General features: G+C 47.6%; 1 protein-coding gene across 1 annotated transcript; it reads right to left on the bottom strand.

Moving 5' to 3' along the window:
* Positions 1-6,312: 6,312 nt before the first annotated feature.
* On the bottom strand, positions 6,313-12,710 carry DNPH1 (2'-deoxynucleoside 5'-phosphate N-hydrolase 1). The gene is made up of 3 exons (XM_075863535.1): positions 12,477-12,710; positions 7,044-7,226; positions 6,313-6,476 (listed from the first exon to the last, which is right to left on the bottom strand). Exons 1-3 carry the CDS (start codon positions 12,691-12,693, stop codon positions 6,355-6,357), a joined length of 522 nt encoding a protein of 173 aa, XP_075719650.1. The 5' UTR covers positions 12,694-12,710; the 3' UTR covers positions 6,313-6,354.
* Between the last annotated feature and the right edge of the window lie 839 nt (positions 12,711-13,549).

Genomic DNA, 13,549 nt, shown 5'->3' with positions numbered 1-13,549 from the left:
TAATGTGATCAGTGCTGTAATGTAGATAACAGTGGTCCTAGTAATAAAGAGGCTCTGTCACCACATTATAAGTGCCCTGTCTCCTACATAATGTGATCAGTGCTGTAATGTAGATAACAGTGGTCCTAGTAATAAAGAGGCTGTCACCAGATTATAAGTGTCCTGTCCCCTACATAATGTGATCAGTGCTGTAATGTAGATAACAGTGGTCCTAGTAATAAAGAGGCTCTGTCACCACATTATAAGTGCCCTGTCTCCTACATAATGTGATCAGTGCTGTAATGTAGATAACAGTGGTCCTAGTAATAAAGAGGCTGTCACCACATTATAAGTGCCCTGTCTCCTACATGATGTGATCGGCGCTGTAATGTAGAGAACAGTGGTCCTAGTAATAAAGAGGCTGTCACCACATTATAAGTGCCCTGTCTCCTACATGATGTGATCGGCGCTGTAATGTAGAGAACAGTGGTCCTAGTAATAAAGAGGCTGTCACCACATTATAAGTGTCCTGTCCCCTACATAATGTGATCAGTGCTGTAATGTAGATAACAGTGGTCCTAGTACTAAAGAGGCTGTCACCAGATTATAAGTGCCCTGTCTCCTATATAAGGAGATCGGCGCTGTAATGTAGATAACAGTGGTCCTAGTAATGAAGAGGCTCTGTCACCACATTATAAGTGTCCTGTCCCCTATATAAGGAGATCGGCGCTGTAATGTAGGTGACAGTAATGCTTTTTATTTAAAAAAACGATCTGTTTTCACCACTTTATTAGCGATTTTAGATTTATGCTAATGAGTTGCCTAATGCCCAAGTGGGCGTGTTTTACTTTAGACCAAGTGGGCATTGTACAGGGGAGTGTGTGACGCTGACCAATCAGTGACCAATCAGTGACCAATCAGTGTCCTGCACTTCTCTCCATTCATTTGCTTAGCGCATAGGGATCCTGCTAGATCACTATGTGCTGTGTTATACTTACACATTAACAATACTGAAGTGTTTAGACAGTGAATATACATTCCACGAGATGTCTATTCACAATCTCTGCACTTCGTTACTGTTTCTGTGGTAGTTACAGCAGAGGAAGCGTGATCTCGCGAGATTACGCTGTAGATGACAGGTTACAACGAGATCACGCTTCCTCTGCTGTAACTACCACAGAAACAGTAACGAAGTGCAGAGATTGTGAATAGACATCTCGTGGAATGTATATTCACTGTCTAAACACTTCAGTATTGTTAATGTGTAAGTATAAGACCGCACATAAGGATCTAGCAGGATCCCTATGCGCTGAGCAAATGAATGGAGAGAAGTGCAGGACGCTGATTGGTCAACGTCATACACTCCCCTGTACAACGCCCACTTGGTCTAAAGTAAAAACACGCCCAGTTGGGCATTAAGCAACTCATTAGCATAAATCTAAAATCGCTAATAAAGTGGTGAAAACAGATCGTTTTATTAAATAAAAAGCATTACTGTCACCTACATTACAGCCCCGATCTCCTTATATAGGAGACAGGGCACTTATAATGTGGTGACAGTCTCTTTATTACTAGGACCACTGTTCTCTACATTACAGCGCCGATCACATTATGTAGGGGACAGGGCACTTATAATGTGGCGACAGAGCCTCTTTAGTACTAGGACCACTGTTATCTACATTACAGCACTGATCTCCTTATATAGGAGACAGGGCACTTATAATCTGGTGACAGCCTCTTTATTACTAGGACCACTGTTCTCTACATTACAGCGCCGATCACATCATGTACAATATAGGCCACTTATAATCTGGTGACAGCCTCTTTATTACTAGGACCACTGTTCTCTACATTACAGCGCCGATCACATCATGTACAATATAGGCCACTTATAATGTGGTGACAGCCTCTTTAAGGTACATTTGGATATATTCAAATAATTTCCCATCCCCCTAAACAAACTCCAACCCAAATCTAGAACCACTAATCTTGTGCTTTAACGGCAGATTTTTTTTTTTTTAGTGGAACTAGTTTGAACAATTGTTTCGGAGTGAAAATTTAAAATCTGCACATCCTCTGCCCCCCCCCCCCCCCCCCCCCGGGGCTCCTCCACACACATTACAGCACAACACTAAAGTCGGGAGATGTCTCCGTTTATCAGTTCCTGCCTTCAGAGGATCGATCGGTGGCCTCACGGACACGCCGACAATCAAAACCACAATTTTGGTAAAGTTAAAGCACTTTGAAGCCGGGACATAAGACAATCATCCAAGACTATAGAGCTTCCCCACCAGAAGGTAGAACATGCCTGCAGCATGAAAAGAGTTAACAGCCCAATTCCTGTACAACCAAAAAAAATATTAAATCTGAGAACGTTTAACGGACACCTCCCTCAATGATTATTACTTTCATTGCATCAGCGGTTTTTCTGCTGTATTTAAAAAAGAAGCCGATTACATTTTTCAATATAGAAAGATCCCACAAAAAGACTTCACACATTTACTGTCGAAGCTTGGAACGGTTTACAGTTGAATACAATGGAAGAACCTAAACAAAAAGTGCAGCATGAACAGATCCCTGCTTATGATCCTGGCCTGGAGGTCCGTCTCAGTGTGAACAGATCCCTGCTTATGATCCTGGTCTGGAGATTCGTCTCGGTGTGAACAGATCCCTGCTTATGATCCTGGCTTGGAGATTCGTCTCAGTGTGAACAGATCCCTGCTTATGATCCTGGTCTGGAGGTTCGTCTCGGTGTGAACAGATCCCTGCTTATGATCCTGGTCTGGAGATTCGTCTCGGTGTGAACAGATCCCTGCTTATGATCCTGGTCTGGAGATTCGTCTCAGTGTGAACAGATCCCTGCTTATGATCCTGGTCTGGAGATTCGTCTCAGTGTGAACAGATCCCTGCTTATGATCCTGGTCTGGAGGTTCGTCTCGGTGTGAACAGATCCCTGCTTATGATCCTGGTCTGGAGATTCGTCTCGGTGTGAACAGATCCCTGCTTATGATCCTGGTCTGGAGATTCGTCTCGGTGTGAACAGATCCCTGCTTATGATCCTGGTCTGGAGATTCGTCTCAGTGTGAACAGATCCCTGCTTATGATCCTGGTCTGGAGGTTCGTCTCGGTGTGAACAGATCTCTGCTTATGATCCTGGTCTGGAGGTTCATCTCGGTGTGAACAGATCCCGGCTTATGATCCTGGTCTGGAGATTCGTCTCAGTGTGAACAGATCCCTGCTTATGATCCTGGTCTGGAGATTCGTCTCAGTGTGAACAGATCCCTGCTTATGATCCTGGTCTGGAGGTTCGTCTCAGTGTGAACAGATCCCTGCTTACGATCCTGGCCTGGAGCTCCGACCTCTTCCCACCACGTGGTGCAGTGCGTCCTGTTGGTCTAGCTAGCCGGCCGGTTGATGCCAGCCTGATATGAGGCTATGATACAGGAGTGCCCATTCTATTAGCAGATGGTTACTAGCTGGACAGATGGCGGTATTAGACCAGGACCCTTCAGTAGGAAACCGATTGGTAAGGTTCATTCTTACATGCAACCGTAATAGACATCACAAAGTTAGATCCAAAAAAACAGGCTGATATAATAAACATAATAAAAGGAATTACATGAGTGCAACACTAACCCCACATCTGTACAAAAATAATACAAAGTGATCCAGGCAGCAGACTAGATCAGTGCGCTCCAAGCGCTTGTGTAGAATATCCTACATCTGTACATATCCTCCAGAAAACCACTGTCACGGTTAGGCGCCTGGACAGAGGGTAGTCCACTGAGTCACTATATGATTTGGTTTAGGGCTAAACTGGAGGGCAGAGTGTAAGGGATTTTGCAATTTTCACCTTAAAGCACCCCTCGCTGGGGTATGGCCTTTGCACAGGGGATACCCAAGTCTCTGGAGCAATAGTAACTGCTAACGGTTTGGAGAAAGGCAAATATTGGAAGCCAGAAGCACGGTCATACAAATCCGAGGGCAGCGCTGGCAGAGTTCTTACAAAACAGGAACACAGATACGGGTTCGGGCAGGTAGCGATCAGAAAGCAAAGTCAGATAAGGCCTCATTCACACTTGCATATTTTGGTCAGTATTTGTAGGCCAAAACCAGGAGAGTAATCTACACAGAGAAAAGTGTAATGGAAAGATTTGCACCTCCGACGTGTTTTTGATCCATGAGGTCCAACAGTCCGAGTCAATCCAAATACAGCAAAGGTGAAGGTGTCAAAGGCATGTTGATATGGAATAAGTGGCTCTGCCATCGGCTGAACAGTAACTATTTGGGTGCCCTGGTCCATTAACAGAACGTGCGTAGCACATGTATACCCGCTGAGACGTGGCCGTGTGGAGGAGCGGCAGCACATCGATGGTGGTGGGCAGCAGAGGCACCAGCGGGTAAGATCCTGTCTAAAAGATCATGAATAATAATGACTACAACTTGCAGCATTATCCAGACGTTCCGATTCTTGAGGGTGGTCATCACATTCCTCCAATAGATGGTTCAGAACTCCACGTTGGATGAGACGTGCGACTGTCATAATGTAAGGTTTACCTACTGAATCCAGATAGATACAAAAGTTTGGAACGGAAGTCTTGGGGTCTAAAAAGTTGTTGCCTGTTCATCTACTATGTAGAGGGGATGTTGTAGTCATTGGTGTCCGTGAACCCTCACATGGCAGGACAGAAACATCAGAAAGAAGGAGGACGTCATCGATACGCCACACCACACCATCTTGGTTTAATGCTCGGTGTGAACCCGGTGCCCATAGCAGTACACGACTGAAGAAAAGAAAATGATTTACCAAAAGGAAAATGTTTATGTCACTATTTATTCTACGTGAGGAGACAGGAAGTAGGAATTCGAGTTTAATTGATGATCCAGAAAAAATGAAAGGCTGCAAGTCCAGCGCCTATAACAAAGGTGTACGAACCAGCGAGGACCCACACCCCCCTCTAAGGGTCTGTTCACACGCACTGTTTTTAGACGTCATTCGGGCGTTTTAAGCCTAGAATTACGCCTGAAAAAACAGCTCCAATCATCTGCCCTCTGCTTGCAATGGGTCTTACGATGTTCTGTTCCCACGGGATGTAATTTTACGCGTCGCTGTCAAAACACGTAAAAAAACGCCCGCGTCAAAGAAGTGCATGTCACTTCTTGGGACATTTTTGGAGCCGTTTTTCGTTGACTCCATTGATAAACAGCTCCAATAACGTCTGTAAAAGACACCGCAAAAACCGCGAGTACTTGCAAAAACGTCTGAAAATCAGGAGCTATTTACAGGCGAAAACGGCTCCGTAATTTCAGAGGTATTTTTCTACTGCGTGTGAACAGACCCTAATAATTGGAGTTTCTAATCCTTCAGTGTAAGGCTCTGTGCACACACAAACTCAAAAACGTCTGAAAATACGGAGCTGGTTCAAGGGAAAACCGCTCCTGATTTTCATACGTTTTTTAAGCCCCACGCGTTTTTCACGGCCGTCTTTGGAGCTGTTTTCAATAGTCTATGAAAAACGGTTCCAAAATCGTCCCAATACGTGACCTGCACTTCTTTTTCGCTGCCATTTTTTCTACGTGGCCGTTTTTCGAAACGGCCGCATAAAAAAACGGGCCATCGGAACAGAATGTTTTTCCCATTGAAATCAATGGGCAGATGTTTGGAGGCGTTCTGGGTCCGATTTTTCGGCCGTGTGAACATTCCCTGACATTGTTAAGAATTGTGATTTTTGGGGAATGTCTTGGGGTGCTGGTTTACTTGGCGTTTGTATGGGCATAAACCAGTTTGGGGGTCTGGTTGGGGTCAGTCTGCGTGATTGAGGAGGGGCGCGTGTTATGTATAAAAGTAAAGCATTTACTATTACTCACATGTACACGACAAAGTATGTGCCCCATGGACAGAACAAACTTTTGGGTTCACTCCAATACCACTGGCAGGACGGAGTATTATGTAGCGAGGCTCTGGAACACATGACCCAGGGTGTGGGGCCCCCATGTAGGGGAACATTGAGGTAGTTGACCAGGAGCTTGTGCCCATCTCGCTCCACAGTGTGTGTAAGCTGCCCCCCCCCCCCAACTCCACTCAATGTGCCGGTGCTAAATACTCAAAGTATACAATATATGCACCTTCTTTCATATTGCCCCCCCACCATTTATAAAAGTAGCAGATTTGCCCCTTCGCACGTGGACTGTGTGATGGCAATGTTTTCGTGTGTGAGATGTAGATAACACCGCCTCACATAGGGCAGACATGGTCCTCCCCAGCCCCCCCCCCCTCTCCTTTTCAGGTCTACATCCCCACACATCCCAGGTCCGCAAATAACGATTCAGCCGCAGAGGACAAACCATTTATTACACAGATCAGTAATAGAAGCATCACAGCGAGCGGAACGTGCCATTGAAGTATTCATGCAGAATCCCCTCCAGGTCCTGAGGCTTGTAGTCTCTGACCAGTACTGAGTGTCCATTATCAGCCCCTCGAATCATGGCAGAGAGTACTGCAAGGGAAAAAAGTTCCATCACACAACAGGCAATGTGTCAGATGTCAGCCGGGAACAGGCACCCAGGAGTCAGTGCACCCGGACAGTGTTCACCAGGCACCCAGGAGTCAGTGCACCCGGACAGTGGTCACCAGACACCCAAGAGTCAGTGCACCCGGACAGTGTTCACCAGGCACCCGGACAGTGGTCACCAGGCACCCAGGAGTCAGTGCACCCGGACAGCGGTCGCCAGGCACCCAGGATTCAGTGCACCCGGACAGCGGTCGCCAGGCACGCAGGAGTCAGTGCACCCGGACAGCGGTCGCCAGGCACGCAGGAGTCAGTGCACCAGGACAGCGGTCGCCAGGCACCCAGGAGTCAGTGCACCCGGACAGCGGTCGCCAGGCACGCAGGAGTCAGTGCACCCGGACAGTGTTCACCAGGCACCCGGCCAGTGGTCACCAAGCACCCAGGAGTCAGTGCACCCGGACAGCGGTCGCCAGGCACCCAGGAGTCAGTGCACCCGGACAGCGGTCGCCAGGCACCCAGTGGTCAGTAGCAAAAGGTCACCCAAGAAGTCCTCACCTCGACCACTGGATGCTCGAAAAAGACATAGAATCTTTTTGTTCATGGCCAATGCTCGACCCAACTCATATCCAACACCGAGAGAAGGCTGTGTCACTTCTGCCACCACTACATCCGCCTGCTGCAGCCATTTCACATCTCTGTCGTGGATAAATTTATCTCTTTCGCCCTGAGCATCTTCCCCTATACACAGAAAAAGTAATCATTTGGTGTAACAAAGAAAAGCACTCTCATCTGTCCACAATAATACTGATGCCCAGAAGTCACCATTGCCCTGTGCAAGACCTATCATACATATAGAGGGATATGAGCCATCATCAAATAAATATACAGACAGAGGTGTTCTATGTAGGGGGTGTAGATACAGAGGGGTTATATGTAGGGGGTGTAGATACAGAGGTGTTCTATGTAGGGGGTGTAGATACAGAGGTGTTATATGTAGGGGGTGTAGATACAGAGGTGTTATATGTAGGGGTGTAGATACAGAGGTGTTATATGTAGGGGTGTAGATACAGAGGTGTTATATGTAGGGGGTGTGAGGTGTTATATGTAGGGGGTGTGAGGTGTTATATGTAGGGGGTGTGAGGGGTTATATGTAGGGGGTGTGAGGTGTTATATGTAGGGGGTGTGAGGTGTTATATGTAGGGGGTGTGAGGTGTTATATGTAGGGGGTGTAGATACAGAGGGGTTATATGTAGGGGGTGTGAGGTGTTATATGTAGGGGGTGTGAGGTGTTATATGTAGGGGGTGTGAGGGGTTATATGTAGGGGGTGTGAGGGGTTATATGTAGGGGGTGTGAGGTGTTATATGTAGGGGGTGTGAGGTGTTATATGTAGGGTGTGTGAGGTGTTATATGTAGGGGGTGTGAGGTGTTATATGTAGGGGGTGTGAGGTGTTATATGTAGGGGGTGTGAGGTGTTATATGTAGGGGGTGTGAGGTGTTATATGTAGGGGGTGTGAGGTGTTAAATGTAGGGGGTGTGAGGTGTTATATGTAGGGGGTGTAGATACAGAGGTGTTATATGTAGGGGGTATAGATACAGAGGTGTTATATGTAGGGGGTGTAGATACAGAGGTGTTATATGTAGGGGGTGTAGATACAGAGGTGTTATATGTAGAGGGTGTAGATACAGAGGTGTTATATGTAGGGGGTGTGAGGTGTTATATGTAGGGGGTGTGAGGTGTTATATGTAGGGGGTGTGAGGTGTTATATGTAGGGGGTGTAGATACAGAGGTGTTATATGTAGGGGGTGTAGATACAGAGGTGTTATATGTAGAGGGTGTAGATACAGAGGTGTTATATGTAGGGGGGTGTGAGGGGTTATATGTAGGGGGTGTGAGGTGTTATATGTAGGGGGTGTGAGGTGTTATATGTAGGGGGTGTGAGGTGTTATATGTAGGGGGTGTGAGGTGTTATATGTAGGGGGTGTGAGGTGTTATATGTAGGGGGTGTGAGGTGTTATATGTAGGAGGTGTGAGGGGTTATATGTAGGGGGTGTGAGGGGTTATATGTAGGGGGTGTGAGGTGTTATATGTAGGGGGTGTGAGGGGTTATATGTAGGGGGTGTGGTGTTATATGTAGGGGGTGTGAGGGGTTATATGTAGGGGGTGTGAGGGGTTATATGTAGGGGGTGTGAGGTGTTATATGTAGGGGGTGTGAGGGGTTATATGTAGGGGGTGTGAGGTGTTATATGTAGGGGGTGTGAGGTGTTATATGTAGGGGGTATAGATACAGAGGTGTTATATGTAGGGGTGTAGATACAGAGTGTTATATGTAGGGGGTGTAGATACAGAGGTGTTATATGTAGGGGGTGTAGATACAGAGGTGTTATATGTAGGGGGTGTGAGGGGTTATATGTAGGGGGTGTGAGGTGTTATATGTAGGGGGTGTGAGGGGTTATATGTAGGGGGTGTGAGGGGTTATATGTAGGGGGTGTGAGGTGTTATATGTAGGGGGTGTGAGGGGGTATATGTAGGGGGTGTGAGGGGTTATATGTAGGGGGTGTGAGGGGTTATATGTAGGGGGTGTGAGGTGTTATATGTAGGGGGTGTGAGGGTGTTATATGTAGGGGGGTGTGAGGGGTTATATGTAGGGGGTGTGAGGGGTTATATGTAGGGGGTGTGAGGGGTTATATGTAGGGGGTGTGAGGGGTTATATGTAGGGGGTGTGAGGTGTTATATGTAGGGGGTGTGAGGTGTATATGTAGGGGGTGTAGATACAGAGGTGTTATATGTAGGGGGTGTGAGGTGTTATATGTAGGGGTGTGAGGGGTTATATGTAGGGGGTGTAGATACAGAGGTGTTATATGTAGGGGGTGTGAGGGGTTATATGTAGGGGGTGTGAGGGGTTATATGTAGGGGTGTGAGGTGTTATATGTAGGGGGTGTGAGGGGTTATATGTAGGGGGTGTGAGGGGTTATATGTAGGGGGTGTAGATACAGAGGTGTTATATGTAGGGGGTGTGAGGTGTTATATGTGGGGGGTGTGAGGTGTTATATGTAGGGGGGTGTGAGGGGTTATATGTAGGGGGTGTGAGGGGTTATATGTAGGGGGTGTAGTACAGAAGGTGTTATATGTAGGGGTGTAGATACAGAGGTGTTATATGTAGAGGGTGTATATACAGAGGTGTTTATATTAGGGGGTGTGAGGTGTTATATGTAGGGGGTGTGAGGTGTTATATGTAGGGGGTGTGTGGTGTTATATGTAGGGGGTGTAGATACAGAGGTGTTATATGTAGGGGTTAGATACAGAGGTGTTATATGTAGGGGGTGTAGATACAGAGGTGTTATATGTAGAGGTGTAGATACAGAGGTGTTATATGTGGGGGGTGTGAGGGGTTATATGTAGGGGGGTGTGAGGGGTATATGTAGGGGGTGTGAGGGGTTATATGTAGGGGGTGTAGATACAGAGGTGTTATATGTAGGGGGTGTGAGGTGTTATATGTAGGGGGTGTGAGGGGTTATATGTAGGGGGTGTGAGGGGTTATATGTAGGGGGTGTGAGGTGTTATATGTAGGGGGTGTGAGGGGTTATATGTAGGGGGTGTGAGGGGTTATATGTAGGGGGTGTGAGGTGTTATATGTAGGGGGTGTGAGGTGTTATATGTAGGGGGTGTGAGGGGTTATATGTAGGGGGGTGTGAGGGTTATAGTAGGGGGTGTGAGGTGTTATATGTAGGGGGTGTGAGGGGTTATATGTAGGGGGTGTGAGGGGTTATATGTAGGGGTGTGAGGGGTTATATGTAGGGGGTGTGAGGGGTTATATGTAGGGGGTGTGAGGGGTTATATGTAGGGGGTGTGAGGTGTATATGTAGGGGGTGTGAGGGGGTATATGTAGGGGGTGTGAGGGGTTATATGTAGGGGGTGTGAGGTGTTATATGTAGGGGGTGTGAGGGGATATATGTAGGGGTGTGAGGGGTTATATGTAGGGGGTGTGAGGTGTTATATGTAGGGGGGTGTGAGGGGTATATGTAGGGGGTGTGAGGGGTTATAGTAGGGCTTGTGAGGGGTTATATGTAAGGGGTGTGAGGGGTTATATGTAGGGGGTGTGAGGTGTTATATGTAGGGGGTGTGAGGTGTTATATGTAGGGGGTGTGAGGTGTTATATGTAGGGGGTGTGAGGTGTTATATGTAGGGGGTGTAGATACAGAGGTGTTATATGTAGGGGGTGTGAAGGTGTTATATGTAGGGGGTGTGAGGTGTTATATGTAGGGGGTGTGAGGTGTTATATGTAGGGGGGTGTGAGGGGTTATATGTAGGGGGTGTGAGGGGTTATATGTAGGGGGTGTGAGGTGTTATATGTAGGGTGTGTGAGGGGTTATATGTAGGGGGTGTGAGGGTATAGTAGGGGGTGTGAGGGGTTATATGTAGGGGGTGTGAGGTGTTATATGTAGGGGGTGTGAGGTGTTTATGTAGGGGGTGTGAGGTGTTATATGTAGGGGGGTGTGAGGGGTTATATGTAGGGGGTGTGAGGGGTTATATGTAGGGGGTGTGAGGGGTTATATGTAGGGGGTGTGAGGGGTTATATGTAGGGGGTGTGAGGGGTTATATGTAGGGGGTGTGAGGTGTTATATGTAGGGGAGTGTGAGGTGTTATATGTAGGGGGTGTGAGGTGTTATATGAGGGGGTGTGAGGTGATATATGTAGGGGGTGTGAGGGGTTATATGTAGGGGGTGTGAGGTGTTATAAGTAGGGGGTGTGAGGTGTTATATGTAGGGGGTGTGAGGTGATATATGTAGGGGGTGTGAGGTGTTATATGTAGGGGGTGTGAGGGTTATATGTAGGGGGTGTGAGGTGTTATATGTAGGGGGTGTGAGGGGTTATTTATATTAGGGGTGTGAGGGTTATATGTAGTGTGAGGGTTAATGAAAATTAGGGGGTGTGAGGTGTTATATGTAGGGGGTGTGAGGTGTTATATGTAGGGGGTGTGAGGGGTTATATGTAGGGGGTGTGAGGGTTATATGTAGGGGGTGTGAGGTGTTATATGTAGGGGGTGTGAGGTGTATATGTAGGGGGTGTGAGGGGTTATATGTAGGGGTGTGAGGGGTTATATGTAGGGGGGTGTGAGGGGTTATATGTAGGGGGTGTGAGGGGTTATATGTAGGGTGTGTGAGGGGTTATATGTAGGGGGGTGTGAGGGGTTATATGTAGGGGGTGTGAAGGGTTATTGTAGGGGGTGTGAGGGGTTATATGTAGGGGGTGTGAGGTGTTATATGTAGAGGGTGTGAGGTGTTATATGTAGGGGTGTGAGGTGTTATATGTAGGGGGTGTGAGGTGTTATATGTAGGGGGTGTGAGGGGTTATATGTAGGGGGTGTGAGGGGTTATATGTAGGGGGGTGTGAGGGTTATATGTAGGGGGTGTGAGGGGTTATATGTAGGGGGTGTGAGGGGTTATATGTAGGGGGGTGTGAGGGGTTATATGTAGGGGGTGTGAGGTGTTATATGTAGGGGGTGTGAGGGGTTATATGTAGGGGGTGTGAGGGGTTATATGTAGGGGGTGTGAGGTGTTTAGTAGGGGGTGTGAGGTGTTATATGTAGGGGGGTGTGAGGGGTTATATGTAGGGGTGTGTGAGGTGTTATATGTAGGGGTGTGAGGTGTTATATGTAGGGGGTGTGAGGGGTTATATGTAGGGTGTGAGGGGTTATATGTAGGGGGTGTGAGGTGTTATATGTAGGGGGTGTGAGGTGTTATTTGTGTGAGGGGTGCACATACATATCATGTACATATATTATCTATGTGGGAGATGTACATACATGTTGTATGATTTAGGTGTGGGGGAGGAGTATATTTATGATATAGGTGTTTGTGTGGGGAGGGCTTGTGATGGGCACATACAGATACACGTAGTTTACATAGTTAACTCTAGCGCTAAATGATAAATTGTGTCTGCAGCCTCGGGCGCGGCCATTTTGTCGATGTCCGGATAAAGTCTGTACCAGCTTCAGAGATGTCCGAGCGGGCTATGTGTTCCGTGAGCACCGTCCCGTACTGCCGTAATAGCTGGACGATCTGCTCGTATAGGGCCCGGTCTTCTCTGCCTCCTCGGATACTGCCACAGAAATACACCGCGAGCGCCGCCATCTTACGTGTACCAGCCTGAGCCCGCGCTGCTGTCATGTGACTGGGAGGAGCCTGAGCCCGCTCTTCGGTCATGTGACTGGGAGGAGACTTTTACCGGCTGCTCAGAGGAGATTGGTGACTGGGAAAAAAGCGGCAAAGCAATAAATGAAGTGACTGGAGGGAAGACGTGACACCGAGCAGCAGAGGGAGGATGAGGGGAAGATGAGAGGCTGAACAGAGGAGGAGAGGAGGAAGATAAGATGAGGAGGAGAGGAAGAAGAGACAGAGAAGATAAGGAGGAGAGGAAGAAGAGACAGAGAAGATAAGGAGAGGAAGAAGAGACAAGATGAGGAGGAGGAGAGGAAGAAGAGACAGAGAAGATAAGGAGGAGAGGAAGAAGAGACAGAGAAGATGAGGAGCAGAGGAAGAAGAGACAGAGAAGATGAGGAGGAGAGGAAGAAGAGACAGAGAAGATAAGGAGGAGAGGAAGAAGAGACAGAGAAGATAAGGAGGAAGAAGAGACAGAGAAGATGAGGAGGAGAGGAAGAAGAGACAAGATGAGGAGGAGAGGAAGAAGAGACAGAGAAGATGAGGAGGAGGAGAGGAAGAAGAGACAGAGAAGATGAGGAGGAGAGGAAAAAGAGACAGAGAAGATGAGGAGGAGGAGAGGAAGAAGAGACAGAAGATGAGGAGGAGAGGAAGAAGAGACAGAAGATGAGGAGGAGAGGAAGAAGAGACAGAGAAGATGAGGAGGAGAGGAAGAAGAGACAGAAGATGAGGAGGAGAGGAAGAAGAGACAGAGAAGATGAGGAGGAGAGGAAGAAGAGACAGAGAAGAGGAGGAGGAGAGGAAGAAGAGACAAGATGAGGAGGAGAGGAAGAAGAGACAGAGAAGATGAGGAGGAGAGGAAGAAGAGACAGAAGATGAGGAGGAGAGGGAGAAGATGAGG

Source organism: Rhinoderma darwinii, chromosome 4, assembly GCF_050947455.1.
Source record: "Rhinoderma darwinii isolate aRhiDar2 chromosome 4, aRhiDar2.hap1, whole genome shotgun sequence".
NCBI lineage: Eukaryota > Metazoa > Chordata > Amphibia > Anura > Rhinodermatidae > Rhinoderma > Rhinoderma darwinii.
The sequence above is the reverse complement of the archived record's forward strand: the minus strand, read 5'-3'. Positions and strand labels throughout refer to the sequence as shown.

Coding starts and splice junctions, on each gene's coding strand:
- DNPH1 (XM_075863535.1), bottom strand. CDS start 12,693: ATGACCGAAGAGCGGGCTCAGGCTCCTCCCAGTCACATGACAGCAGCG. Junction 7,227..12,476: donor CTCGGACATCTCTGAAGCTG/GTACAGACTTTA, acceptor TTCTGTGTATAG/GGGAAGATGCTCAGGGCGAA. Junction 6,477..7,043: donor TCGAGCATCCAGTGGTCGAG/GTGAGGACTTCT, acceptor TTTCCCTTGCAG/TACTCTCTGCCATGATTCGA.